Source organism: Seriola aureovittata, chromosome 14 (assembly GCF_021018895.1).
Source record: "Seriola aureovittata isolate HTS-2021-v1 ecotype China chromosome 14, ASM2101889v1, whole genome shotgun sequence".
Classification (NCBI taxonomy): Eukaryota; Metazoa; Chordata; class Actinopteri; order Carangiformes; family Carangidae; genus Seriola; species Seriola aureovittata.
The window spans coordinates 1,089,260-1,104,383 of NC_079377.1; the positions used below are offsets into that span (position 1 = coordinate 1,089,260).

Genomic DNA, 15,124 nt, shown 5'->3' on the forward strand with positions numbered 1-15,124 from the left:
AATCACAGACTTCACAGTAACACAGTGGACAAGAATATTTCATCAAATGTTAAAGTAATATATAAATATTAAAAAACATAATTTACCATTTTATTGACATAATTCATACCTTAGATAGATAGATAGATAGATAGATAGATAGATAAATAGATAGATAGATAGATAGATAGATAGATAGATAGATAGATAGATAGATAGATAGATAGATAGATAGATTGATTGATTTATTGATTTATTGAATATATACATATAATGTCCCAGCTTTATGACAAGCCCTGAATGTACCATAAGACGTGTCTCATTACCCAGCATCCTCTGGACTTCCTGCTTCCAGCTGCAGCATTGACAGACGGACCGAAAACAAAATGATAGTTCAACTTCACTGATGAGCTGCGATCTAATGACAGCGTTATTATCGCATCCCGACACATTTCAGTGACCGCTGATTTAAATGTCATTTGTCTGGACCTGAGCCGTGTGGCAGTGACAGAAAACCAAGATGCAGTTCTCTCCCAACAACGGAGATTTCACGTTCGTCTCTTCGACTGAGGCTGAAGGTAGGCTAATGCTAGCAGCACTTCACGGCTAGCAGGCCTTAAAACAGCTAACCACTGGCCTGTTTACGTGTGTTATTTTAGCTGTCATAAAGTAGTAAAATCACCTAGACACAAATGCAGTCAGTCGAAAAATAGAACTGAGGTGTGTGTCGACGCTTTGCTATTTGAAATAGCTACTGTAACGTTACATTATTAAATGTTAAAGCTATCATTAGGTTGGATAACTCATTTCAGTACCAGTACGAGTTGTTCATGATGGCTTCAAAAGAACGTACCTGACAAACACCACTGGAAAACTGGAGGTTTTATTTAAGCTGGTTTTTCGTCTAAGTTATGAGGCCATTTAAAATAATACGTAAGAACTGCTCTTCCAATATTGTTTACACTAGTGACACATACAGTTTCCACAACCTGATAACATCCTATGGCGGATGAAGACCAGACTTCAGGTCAAACATGTCCAGGTGATTTAAAAGTAAAGCAGAAATACGTTTTCTGAGAGAGAATGCTTTATTAAGACCAAATGGAAATTCACTAATATTAATGAGGCAGATGAGAAACATATAATGGACATAAAACAGAATAATATAATATGAATAGAGCTATGACATTTTCTGTAATATTGATATATACAGAATACACAATGATAGTAGTGCACTGTAATGAAATGCACATTATTGTGTTGGTATTATTTAGCAGTACAGCAAGGCTTCAATTTTCCTTGAATATTAAATGTAATTAACTACACCTTGGATATATTTGTAATAAATTAATTATGTATATACAGATGAATGATAAAGAAACACAGATTTTCAGTCCCAGATATAAAAGATGTGATGCATGAATAAGTAAATAAACACTTTTTCCACAGAGCTAAGTGGCACCATCAGTTCCCCAGACATTAAACTAAACATGGGCAGTGACAGTGGTAAAGACCCATATGCCACCACCTTTCTGAGGCAACGAGGCTACGGCTGGCTACTGGAGGTGGAGGAGGAGGACAGTGAAGACAGCAAACCTCTTTTGTGAGTATATGTTCAATCCTTTTTTAACTCGCACCTTTCTTTTAATCAGAGTTTTATCTTTTTCTGTACAAACAGGGCTGTTGTTAAATGTAACTGGGATAGTTTAAAACCATTCTGGAAGAGAGGAAATTAAGTGTCCTGTTCTTCAGTATAAGAGAATCTGCAACAGAAGTAGGTGATTTCTAAAACCAGCTGTGGTAGGTGTATCTGACTCATACAATACTTTTAGTGGCGGCTCCTACCCATCTACAAAGGAGCAGGAACAGCTATCAAGCTGATCACACATCTCTCAGGTACAGTTACTGTGCAAAGCAGTACACTGAGGTTATTCCTACCAGCTCAGTCATGAGTGGACACTATCTTGTGGTGATATTACTCACATCTACTTTGTGCCTTCACCACTGACTTCATTCACACATCATGGCCAAACAGTTTGAAACATTATGGAAATGTCTTTTGAATGGCTTCAGATCTGACTTGAAGGAAACATCATCTTGATGATGTAACCATCCTACCTGTTGCTATTTAATACAGTTGCAAACAGATTTAATCCAGTGTGTGTAATAGTGTGGTCTTGTGTGTGAGCAGGGAGGAGCTGGACATTGACCTGAAGGACATCTATTACAAGATTCGTTGTGTACTGATGCCAATGCCATCACTGGGTTACAACCGGCAGGTGGTCAGAGACAACCCGGATTTCTGGGGCCCTCTAGCTGTGGTGCTGCTCTTCTCCATGATCTCCATCTATGGACAGTTCAGGGTGAGCAGGACATGAGAAATACAGCTGTGTTTCCACACTGTTCTAACACTGTCAGGCCTTTTCCCCAGGAACTTAACTACCTCTGACATGGAGGTCTTCATTGCTTTTCTACTGTGTTTTACAAGCTAGTCTGTTTTGGACATAAATCATAAAAAATCCTATAAAAAACCCTTTTGTGTGACATTATAGACAGCAATGAGAGAAGAGGCGATATTGTCATTGATTTTCGTTCATGTTGTTTCATACTGAATCCAGAGCACTGCTCAGGCTTATAGGTCCATCAGCAAAACAGCACCCAGCATATCAGACCATACTGTGATTCTTAATCTTAAAATTATCTTTTTATTTTGTTACCTGCACTGTTTGGCTCTGTGGTCTGTTCCCATTTCTGCCAGATGGTGAGACATCTCTCCCCAAATACCAATGAGGGTCTGGACAAGTGGACTTGATTCTAACTTTTCAGTATTTTTTGTCCTGGTCCATGCAAATGCAGTTGTACAATGGTGTTTTGTTTGTTTTAGTTATATGTGTTGTAATGATCAGTTACAACAGAAAGTGCACTACTACCAACTACCTGAAAGTACCTGGAGCTTGCTCTGAGCCATGGCCCAAATTTAGTTCCTGGGATTCATCCCCAGATGGGGAAGAGTGGAAACATAAGCAGAACCTGTGATAACAGATACACAGTATGTTGCGTTAGTTTAGTTCCTGCTGTGGGAAAAGCTTTTAAGTGTCTCAGGGGCCTTTTTGTCCGTCACATCCAGATTAAATTCAGGAGAAAACATTGAATGTCTAGATGTTTACACATTAAGATGAATTTACAGAAGTAAAAATTCAGCAGCTTCAACATGAATATATAAGAATTAATGTACAGACATTTATGGAGCTGTTTTAGTTAATATGATAAATTATGACGATGGCATTGTATGACTGTCACATAATTGTTTTGTTAACTTCTTACAGTGCTCCGTGTTGACACTAAGATCTGCTTTTATCTAACAGGTCGTGTCTTGGATTGTCACCATCTGGATATTTGGGTCACTAACGATTTTCCTTCTGGCCCGTGTTCTTGGTGGTGAAGTAAGTGCAGCTGACACATAGTCATCTTCTTCAGACAGTCACAGTATCCTCAGACTTGACACTTCTACTTGTTATTGTAAAACAAAAACATGTTCTCATGGAGTCCTGTTGTTGTTCTGAGTAGGTTTCCTACGGCCAGGTTCTTGGAGTGATTGGATATTCCCTTCTTCCTCTCATCGTCATAGCCCCCCTGCTCTTAGTGATTGGGGGGTTCGAGGTTGTCTCTACACTAATCAAAGTGAGTCAAAGCCCACAAAAAACAAAACTTACAATGGATCGACAGAGTGTGTGTAATGACAGTTGATAGGAGGGAGAGTCCACCATTCAATATGTCTGAAATGCAAACCTTTTTGGGCCGAAGGTTGGGGTGGGACATTTTAATTTGTCATGTGCTTGTGGCTTCTTTTTTTTTTCTTATCTGTGCATATTTTTTATTTTTATAAATACTCAATATTTTTACTAAGGTTTTGTCTTCAATAAACCTGATCTATGATTATGAGAAATACTGTATTATTCACAGCATCTGCCCAGTTATATTAGCCACACTAAGTCATGTCATATTTTATTTATAGAACCCAATATCACAAATTTTGTAACAGCTGACATGATACATTTGTTTTCCATGGGACAACCCTTTTATAATAATAATAATAATAATAATAATAATAACAGTTTATAATAAACAATAATAATTAGATTAGTCCACTTCCTTTGGCTGAGGTGTTGTATAGTCTGATGGCAGTGGGAACAAAGGATCTCCTGAACCTCTCTGTTCTGCAGCGCAGTGAGATGAGACGCTTGCTGCAGCTGCAGCTGCTTCTCTGTCCTGCCAGAATGTTGTGGAGAGGGTGGTTGGTATTGTCCAAGATGACCTCCATCTTACATTGCATGTGTCTCTCCACAACAGTCCTGAGTGAGTCCAGACTCCTGCCAAGCACAGACCCAGCCTTTTTTACCAGCTTGTCCAGTCTCTTTGTGTTTGTTTCTGACATGCTGCTGCCCCAGGAGACTGCAGCATAAAAGAATACACTGGCCACCACTGACTGATAAAACATGTGCAGCATTTCACTGCAGACGTCAAAGGACCTGAGCCTCCTGAGGAAAAAGAGCCGTCTCTGCCCCTTCCTGTAGATGGCATCAGTGTTCAGGGACCAGTCCAGTTTACTGTCCAGGTGCACACCTAGGTATTTATAAGTGTGCACCACCTCAATGTCCTTCCCTCAAATGTTGACTGGCTGAAGGGTGGGCCTAGACCTCTGACATTACTAATATTCTGGAAAAAGTAGCATGTTGAATTTTCTGAGTGATATTTGTATACACTTACACCATGTCAGCCGAGGAAGTACACAGTCCAAAAACACAAGAAATTACTGTTTTTATTCTAAAACTTGCACCGAAACACAAAAACTGCCCTAAATAGGTCAGTAAATAAATCAATGTATAGATGTGAAAAATGCTCCATGTTTTTGGGAGGAGAAGATGAAAACAGTTAGTAAAATCCAAACCATGATAATGACAAAGTAAGTTCTGAGTTATGTGTTATTTGTTAATCATAAATACTGATGGATAAATCCTGAGTGTAATGATGTTTCTGTCTGTTCTCATGTTGCAGCTGTTCGGAGTGTTCTGGGCTGCGTACAGTGCTGCTTCACTGCTCGTCGGAGATGAATTTAAAACGAAGAAGCCCCTTCTCATATACCCCATCTTCCTTTTGTATATCTACTTCCTATCACTATATACTGGTGTGTGATGGGTTGAGTTGAAACTGTGGACCTTTTAATGGACAGTGACCCAGGAGCATGGGGGTGAAAAGTCAAACTACGGAACCAAGATTTTTTTTTTTTTTTAAAGGTGTTTATTTCTTTTTTAACTCTGTTAAACTCTAGATGACGGGGAATGCCTGGAATATATATCAATGTATATAGTTTTATCCCTTTTGTCTTTGGTCAATAAAAAGCATATGTTCTTACAGCTTCAACTTGGGTATGCAGACTTCTCGTTCACTAGTGCAATAATCTCCATTGTTATTCGTAGTTCATGAAGCTGGAAATAATCAGAGTTCAATATTAATGTAATGATTTTTTTAATTCGCTCTGAATAATGTGTTGCCAAGTATCTGTATTTATGCTGATGCTGAAGTAAGAATTTGAGCAGAGAGACAGTTGAGCAGAATGTCTTTTTGCACTGTAATGTACTATGAGAAATGTCTATTTATTTTTCATAGAGCTGTTTTATTAATTGAAGGATTTCAGCAGCAGAAGCAGACTGGGACAGTTACAGTGATATAAAACGTTGTCTACAAAATGTGGTGCCTTGTTTTCCCCTCAGTCCTGTTTGTCATTTGGTTCATCATTTGGTTAATAATTATAGTCAATTAATAGTCATTTCCCACCTATACATTTGGTATTTACTGACTAATTACTGCTTTACATACAGTCTATACAGCTGGTCACACAAATACAATAAAGAATGCTGTATATTGAAACACCTTTGAGATGGACTCACAAAATCTCATTCAAAACAGTAATTTGTAAACATGAGGTCAACAGAAGGGTTGTGCCCAGTTCTATACTACATGCTAATTCTAGACATTTGAAATACAAGTGAGAAAATGAAGTAAAGGCTTAACACTAACATGCTGATCTTTAGCAAGTATATGTTCACCCTCTTAGCTGTTTTTGCAGGCAAATATTTTAAAAATAAACACACTTTTTATGATAACATGAAATGATAACAGAATAACAGTCAAACGATAAGATTTTATTCTTATTTTAGTTTTTTAAGGTCTTTCTCAGCCCGTCACTACCCACGCTTTTATTTTCCCGCACTGGGATCACAGTACCAGCTGCTATTGTTTTCACCTTGTGAGTCTCTGTGTTTGTCATCATGGCAAAATTTGATACTTAAGACACTGACACATCCAGAGGTGGTTTTCAGTACTTTAGTAGTTGTCTGTCTGTCTGCCTGTGGACAAATCTTGTCACAGAGATAGCATCACAACCTGCAGGATGCAGTCATAAAACTTTACATGTGTAGTTGAGCTCTACATGAAGGCTGAGTTCAAAAATGGATGTATGCAATCCATGAATATTGAGTTCTCATGTAAAGTGGATAAATACTCATGTATTACTGGGTAATAAAAGAGCTTCTCTCTCTCTCCCTCTCTCTAGCTTGCTCGTTGTGGTGTTGTAACTTCAGTGTAGAGGGTTGTGATAGTTATTACATCTTCAGCGATGTCTGCTGTCTTACTTTAGGCAAGCTCCACTCGCTAACTGGAGCCAACTGTGCCCTCTAACTGCCGTCCCTGAACATTTTCCTCAAAAAAGTCAGACAAGCTCTTTTATCACCCAGTTTTGGTCTCGTTCTGACATCTTTTACAGTTTTTGAGGAAGTGATGGGAGTACCCTCCACCACTCCCATTGACTACAATACAAATTCAGGAGCAAGTGTTACTGGACAGAAATGGGCAAAACTGATTCTGATTGGCTAATTAAACTCATTGATTCTTAGCCTTTTAACTCAGGTATGAGTCCAACTCTGAGATAAATCAACAGGGTGAACTCTGCGTGTACCATGTGTGGTTCTTTGCATTTGTGTACATCTCTTTCTATAATTGTGAGGATAATTTCGGTTAAAACCCATTATTAGGTTAGGTGTTAGTTGTTAGGTCATTTTGGCCAGTCCTGACAACTTCAAAGGTTGAAGGTTAAAAGACACACAAACTCCGTCTCCACCATATGGATATTAAATGTATAAGTGTCTCAACCTGGTAATAGAAGCTTTTTAGAGGCTCGCTGGAAGACAGCTCTACTGCCACACACACAACAATACTTACACGCACATTGACAGACACACACAAACACCATCTTACTTTTTTGATATTCACTTTCAAAATAAGAGTCTCAACCAGGTAAAAAGAACTTACTGGAGGTTCTGTTGGGCAGCTCTACCGCTGCGCACACACACACACACACACTCACACACTCAAAAAGGTAAGAAGTAAGGTAGGTCATAAAAGTTTGATTTTAGAAGCTATCGTCTACATGGGGATATAGTGGTATAACTTGATTGCAGATCAACTTCTGTTAGGGCATGTACATGTGTGTATACATGTCTTGCTATTGTTGTGGGGACAAATTTGTGTTTGAAACCATCAGTGTGAGGTTATTTTGGCCAGTCGTGACAGCTTCAAAAGGCTTTTTGAAGGACACCTGCAGTGACTGGATCAGTGTCAGGATAAGTCTCTACAGCATGAATGAAAATTAAAGTAACGTCCTTTGTATAGATTGAAAAGTGAGGAGTGAAGTACACGCACCAAGCACATACAAAATTTCTCCAGGAATTTTTATAGTTATGTGCCTGCAATGCAATACCATTGAAGGCATATATTATCTTATCTCTTCAAATCTTTATATATGCATTGCTGAATGAAGAAATCCCACTATATGTTGTGTTAGGTTGAAAAATTAACATTCCGTTTATTATTGGTGGGATTGCTGAATGAAGCAATGCATATAGCACTATATGTTATTGTCAGGTCAAAAAACGAACACTCCGTTTATTATTCTTACCTCTTCTGCCTTTCCGCGGTCTCTAACTATTCCTACTTTTTTCAAACTGAAATATTATCGAACTGAAGATTATCAAATGTATACAACTTTTTTTCTGCTATTTATAATTTTCAAAATATTAAGCTTTTTATGCAATTTAAATGAATGGAGACACTTTCAAATCCTTGAAAGCTTAAGCCTCTTCAACTACTTCAGCATACTTTCAGCTACAGACTTCATTCAACTCTAAAATGTTTACAAGACTTTCAGCTATTAAACTTGTATTCAACTTTTTGATATCTTGTAAAGTTTTTTTGAATTATCAGTTTTAAGTCACTTTAGAGTTTATAATGGGTGTGTATTGCACAACTGAGGGCTAGAGTGGATGACATCACTAGAGTGTGAGAAGCTATAAAATTTGTCTGAAAGAAAAATCTGTAACTCGTCCTTACTGCCACATATTTTGATCTTGACACATCATTTCTTCCTCATTACACAAATTTGTCCTGTTTCATACAAAGTGTCTACCTTAGCACAAAGACTAACAGAATTAGAAATGTGACCCTCCAAGTGATGCAAGCCCCCTTCAACTCTGCCATGGACCGCAATATAAATTCAGGAGAAACCAGAGCTGATCCTGACTCCACATTACATATGCTAATTGGTGGACTACTTTTGGACACCATTCTGATTGGTGGATCACTTTTAACAAGTTTTTTCCGAGTGCTACCTTTATTCAGAAATAAAGAAAGGTAGGCAGTCAGACGGACAGCACTGTCACCATGGCGACCTCTGAGTGCAGGGAGGGGGTACACAGCTAGGTCAAATTACCTGATTAGAGACTCCTTGGATATCTGTGGTGTTTATCAACCACTCTACTGACATGTCTATCAAAATCCCACTACAGACTGCTACAACACTAAATACACACGATGATTTACACACCTCTACACTGTTTTCATTGGAAATATGTTTCAGTCCAGTTGTAGTCAGGAAGCATTCAGCACTTAATTTCAGTTTGTAATTCTAACTGACACAGAAACACACAAAAATACAGACAGGCAGAGAGGCACACAGAGCGAAGTGCACATAAACACACACACACAGAAATCTGTCTACACGTCAGTGCTCATAGAGGGAGATGACAGTTCAGACTCGACAGAACAACAGTAAATACAGCAGCAGACATACCAAATTTAACCTGCTCCACTGGTGTTATACTCCAGATTGTCACAACTGAACTAAGCCTTGAACCCAAATGCAGGACTCCAAGACAAAGTACCAATTAACAATATTTTAATAATAAAGTAGCAAAGGAAAATCACTAACAGAGGAATATATATTCAAAGTACCCAAATAAAAATCACTCTTTTGAGGAAAACCAACAAAAAAATTCAGGACACAGGTAAAGACAAAGTATCAAAATAATGTACAGCAAGACTATGGCAAAACGTAACATCAAATTCAAAACCTGGCGTGGGATAACATGGCTGGCGTGGTTCTCCGGCGACGCGACAAGACGAACTGGCACAGGACAAAGGGAAACGCAGACTATATACACACACAAGGTAATGGGAAACAGATGGAAACAATCAGGGCGGGGCAGACTATCAGACCAGTGGGAAACACACAAGGGAAGGAGGAAGTTACCTGAAACGAGAGGAGAGTTAGGTTTTCAAAATAAAACAAGAAGTCACGAGACAGACAAAACTAAACATATCTTAACGTCTCTTCATGGACATGACACAGATCCTCCTTTTACTTTCCTTCGGTTGTTAACTACTCCTGCATACTTTGTGCTACATAAACCGTTCAACTATCAAAACGTTCAGCTTCTTCAGGAGATGTATCCTTTCCTTCAAATTTTTGATACAATTTTTGAAATAATAAGCTTTTTCTCTGCAAATTTTTTACAATGTAAGTAAATGAGGATGATGTTCAATTCCTTCAAAACTTCACCTACTCAAGCGTACTTTCAGCTACAGACTTTATTCAAACTTTAAACTGTTCGCAAGACTTTCGGCTATTAAGTGATTACTCAGCATGTTGATATATTAAATTAAAGTTTCTACTGTTTAGGATGTCATCCATCTTTCTGTTACTAACACACATGATTACTTCTTCACATTTTTATGGCATTTTACTCCTACTTCCACCTTTGGCAGTAAATAATTTGGCTTTCAACTGATTCAACAACATTCTTTTGAATTCTCATCTTTTGCAACTAATGGACTTCAGCTGCTCCGGGTTAACATCTTGGCAACTCATTTCTCAAAGCACTGTTGATCAGTTTATATGAGCTGCTTTTTCAACTATTTTAGCATTATGTCAGTAATCTCCTTCAGGTGTGAAATTAAAAATTTTGATTGTATATTTCTTCTTTCTTTGTTTTCAATTGAAGCCATTTCACTTGGAACTAACCTGTTTTAAATTTTGTATATTTTGTACAGTTTTGTGCTGTTTGTTACACCTTCTCTCAACAACTCAGGCCTTTTTCAACCATTTCAGGACATTAAACCTCTAGCTTACAAGTTCAACTTTTAATCATCAGCAATATTTTCAGCTACTCCAGCATTGCTTCAGCTACTTCAGCATTGCTTCAGCTACTTCAGCATTGCTTCAGCAGTTGCTTCAGCTACTTCAGCATTGCTTCAGCAATGTCATTCAGGTCTCAGCATTCACACGCTAGAGTGGTTGACATCATCGCTAGAGTGGAACAGATAGGCAGGCAGTCAGAAACAGTACACGGAAAGACAGATAGAGAGAGAGAGACACACACACACACACACACACACACACACAACAGAGACACACATATACACACACGCAGGCACACACACACACACACACACACAAATGGACATATAGAAAGGTAGACAGGTAGACAGACACACAGTCAGATAAACAGGTAGATAGATACAGTTTCATTTGGAAAATTTGGCTGTTAATTTCAGTTTGAAATCTAACTGACTCCACATTACATATATTCTAACTGGTGGATTACTTTTGAAGCTCATTGTGATTGGTCGATTACCTTTGGAGCTCATTCTGATTGGTCGATTACCTTTAACCAGTGTTTTCCAGGTGCTCCCTTTTTCAAAGAGAAAGACAGGTGGGCACCCAGTGAGACAGAATTGTCACCATGGCAACCTCTAAGTGGAGGGAGAGGACAAACATCTGGGTCAAATAACCTGATAAGAGACTCCTCTGACATCTGTGGTGTTTATCAACCACTTCACTGACATTTCATGATTTACACACATCTCAACTGGTTTCACTGGAAATATGTTTCAGTCCAGTTAATCAGGAAGCATTTGACAGTTAATTTCAGTTTGTCATTCTAACTGACACAGAAATACACATAAATACAGACAAAAACAGACAGGTACACAGACAGACAGACAGATAGACAAACACACACTCACACACACACACACATTTCCTGATTAGAGACTCCTGTGATATCTGTGGTGTATCTGTTTTCAGTGGAAGTATGTTTCAGTCCAGCTTCAGGAAGCATTCAGCAGATGATCTGTCTTTCTGAAAGGAAAGTGGCGGCAAGTCCACGTAGCTCATAGTTTTTTACAATATATTTATATTAGTATATTTTTTGTAGATATTTTTCTATGTCGTTGTTTCGTCTGACGGTGGAAAAAATGTACACAAGGAAAGAATTCCTGGGTTTAAAGTTTACCAGATATGGAGTTAAACATCCCATACCTGCTGAGCTGAAGAAGTTGTACCGTGAATGTAGAGCTTGGGCTAAGCTAAAGGCTAGGAGATGGAGATATAAGCCTTTTCTACCATCGATCCTCATGGGAAATGTCAGCTCCCTGGCTAACAAGTGTGATGAACTGGAGGCACTTGTGAAGAACCAGCGAGCATATCGTGAGTGTAGTCTCATGTGTTTCACAGAGACCTGGTTAAATGACAACAGTCCAGACCGTTGTGTGGATTTACCCGGCTTCACCGCAGTACGAGCGGACAGAGACGCCCGAGCAAGTGGGAAGAATAAAGGTGGAGGACTGGTTCTGCTTGTGAACAATAGATGGTGCAACCCCGGTCACATCACAGTGAAGGAGAAAATCTGCTGTCGGGATATTGAACTGCTGGCAGTTGGTCTTAGACCGTACTATGTACTGAGGGAGTTCTCACACATTGTCGCCATTGTTGTTTACATTCAGCCACGAGCAGAGCCTGCAGTCACGTGTGACGTCATTCACAAGACTGTTGCGAGAGTACAGACCCAGCACCCTGATGCATTCATTGCAATATTGGGGGATTTTATCCATGTCACTCTCGCCTCTCACCAGACAGGCTTCACTCAGTGTGTTGACTGTCCCATAAGTGAAAATAAGACCCTGGATCTGTTGTATGCAAATGTCAAGGAGGCCTACACTGCTTCAGCTCCACCACTTGGCAGAGCAGATCATAATCAGGTTTTTCTTCAGCCTTCCTACAAGCCCTGTGTACTGAGGCAGGCTGCAACCACCTGCTCATTCAGGAACTGGACCCCGGAGGCCAGTGAGTCTCTAAAAGACTGTTTTGAGTGCACAGATTGGAATGCACTGTAGGAGTCAGAGGAAAATGATAAAAGCAAGGACCCTGACCTTGATAGAATGGTGGAATGTAACACGGACTACATTAACTTCTGTATGGACACTGTAATACCAGCAAGAACTGTACACTGCTTTCCAAACAACAAACCCTGGATCACCAGTAACATCAAGACCCTCCTCAAGCAGAAAAAGGAGGCCTTCAGGGATGGAGACAGGGAGAAGCCAAGGTGTTTGCAACATGAGCTGAAGAGGAGATTAAAGCAGGCGAAAGAGGACTACAAAAAGAAAGTCGAGAGGAAACTGCAGCACAACAACACCAGAGAGGTGTGGAAGGGGATGAGAACCATCACTGGCTATAAAGAGAAGAATAGCCAGGCAGGTGATGTGGACAAGGCCAATGACTTCCACCTGTTCTACAACAGGTTTGACACAGCTTCACCTCTTCTCTCTCCCATTACTTCAGCTGCAGCTTCTACTACAGCATCTCCTTCACAACCTGACACTACAGCTGCAACTCCCTCCACACTGGGGTCAAGTCTCCTGTGCTTTACAGCTCAAGGGGCTACGTCCTGCAAAGGCAACAGGCCTGGATGGTGTGTGTCCGAGGCTGTTGAAGAACTGTGCAGCCCAGCTGGCAGAGCCTCTCCAGAGGATCTTTAACTTAAGCCTTCAAACAGGGAGGGTCCCGGTCCTGTGGAAAACATCATGTCTTGTTCCGGTACTTTAAGTAGGATGACTGGCTGACATAAATGGCTACAGACTGCTAGCCCTCACATCACACATCATGAAGACCCTGGAGCGGCTGTTCCTCCTGCCTGTCTATGTACATACCCTAACAGAAGTTGATCTGCAATAAAGCTATACCACTATATCCCCATATAGACAATAGCTTCTAAGATCAAAAATGTAGTACCTACCTTACCTCTTACCTTTTTGAAACTCTTATTTTGAAAGTGTCTTCCGTGTTTTGCAGTATAAATTGCATAATGTTTTGTACAACAGAGCCAATAATTCCCTCTTACCATGTTGACACTTTTATTTTGAAGGTTAATCCAAATCGTGGCGATGCTGTTTCTGTGTTTCTGTCAATATATCTATGTGTGTGTGCGTGTGTGTGTGCGTGTGTGTGTGTGTGTGTGTGTGTGTGTGTGTGTGTGTGTGTGTGTGTGTGTGTGTGTGTGTGTATGTGTGTGTGTGTGTGTGTGTTTGTATGTGTGTAAGAGAGAAAGTCTGGCTGTTGAAGACACAGAGCTCATACAAATCTATGGGAGGAATGGGTCAGCGAACCTCTCAAACTCCTGCCATTGAGTACAAAACAGTACACAATATCAGCAAAATTATCACATGGTCAGTGCCACAAGACTTTCCTGAATACCTCCATGTGGTTTTGGTGTTTCTGGAGGCAAAAATGTAGAAATTGGAGCGAGTTACAAAAAAGGATCAGTTCTGGTTTTCTCCTGAAATCCACTCCTGAATTTGTATTGCAGTCCATGGGACAGTTGGAGGGTACTCCCATCCGTTTAGAGGTGACAGTTTAAATTCTGTTAGTCTCTGCTAAGGTAGTCACTTTATAAGAAACTAATGAGGAAGAAATGATGTGTCAAGATTGAAATGTGGACGAGTTACACAGATTTTTTTCAGACAAATTTTAGAGCTTCTCCCACTCTAGTGATGATGTCATCCACTCTAGCCCTGAACATTCAGTGCAATACACACCAATTATAAACTAAAGAATGATCTCAAAAAAGCATGAAACTATAACTGTGATAATTCAAAAACTGTATGAGATGTCAAACACTTGAAAACAAGTTTAATAGCTGAATGTCTTGTGAACATTTTAAAGTTTGAATGAAGTCTGTAGCTGAAGGTATGCTGAAGTAGATGAAGTTTAAAGAGGCAAAAAATTCAAGCATTTGAACATTCTCTCCATTAATTTGAATGGCAAAAATATTGCAGAAAAAGCGTAAAATTTTCAATATTAAGAATAGTAGAAAAAATTATAATACATCCAATAATCTACAGAACAAGCTCAATATGTTGTTAGTTGAATGGTTTTTGTACGAAAGAGTATGGAGTAGTTAGCGACCGTTGAAAGGCGGAAGAAGTAAGAATAAAATATAAAGATTTGAATAACAATGTGTGAATGCTGCAGTATTCACACTAATAATAACAATATAATAATAATAATAATAATAATAATAATTATAACAATAAAGATTTGAATAACAATAATGTGAATGCCACAGCAACCCCTAGGGCATAAATAATCTATCTATCTATCTATCTATCTATCTATCTATCTATCTATCTATCTACAAGCACATAATTATCAATTTTATAATCAAATTCAAGCAGAAAATTAATTTAACCTATCAAATTAAAAAAATGTTTAGGGAACGTATTCCAAATATTTTCTTTTTTCCTTCATCAAATTAGTTAACAATTTCATTTTGAAAGTATTATTTAACATATCAAAACTTAGTACCTCCAGACCACCATTTCTTTTACTGTTGCATAACGTATCTTTTTTAGATAATGACATCTGTTCCCGCAAATGAAATCAAACAAAATATTATGTAATTGCTGTTGATGT

General features: G+C 39.0%; 1 protein-coding gene across 1 annotated transcript; it reads left to right on the top strand.

The window, feature by feature from the left end:
- The first annotated feature begins 324 nt into the window (after nucleotides 1-324).
- Nucleotides 325-5,916, top strand: yipf4 (Yip1 domain family, member 4). Its single transcript, XM_056396206.1, has 6 exons — nucleotides 325-557; nucleotides 1,429-1,582; nucleotides 2,171-2,342; nucleotides 3,345-3,422; nucleotides 3,547-3,660; nucleotides 5,035-5,916. Exons 1-6 carry the CDS (start codon nucleotides 500-502, stop codon nucleotides 5,170-5,172), a joined length of 714 nt encoding a protein of 237 aa, XP_056252181.1. The 5' UTR covers nucleotides 325-499; the 3' UTR covers nucleotides 5,173-5,916.
- The last annotated feature ends 9,208 nt before the right edge of the window (nucleotides 5,917-15,124 follow it).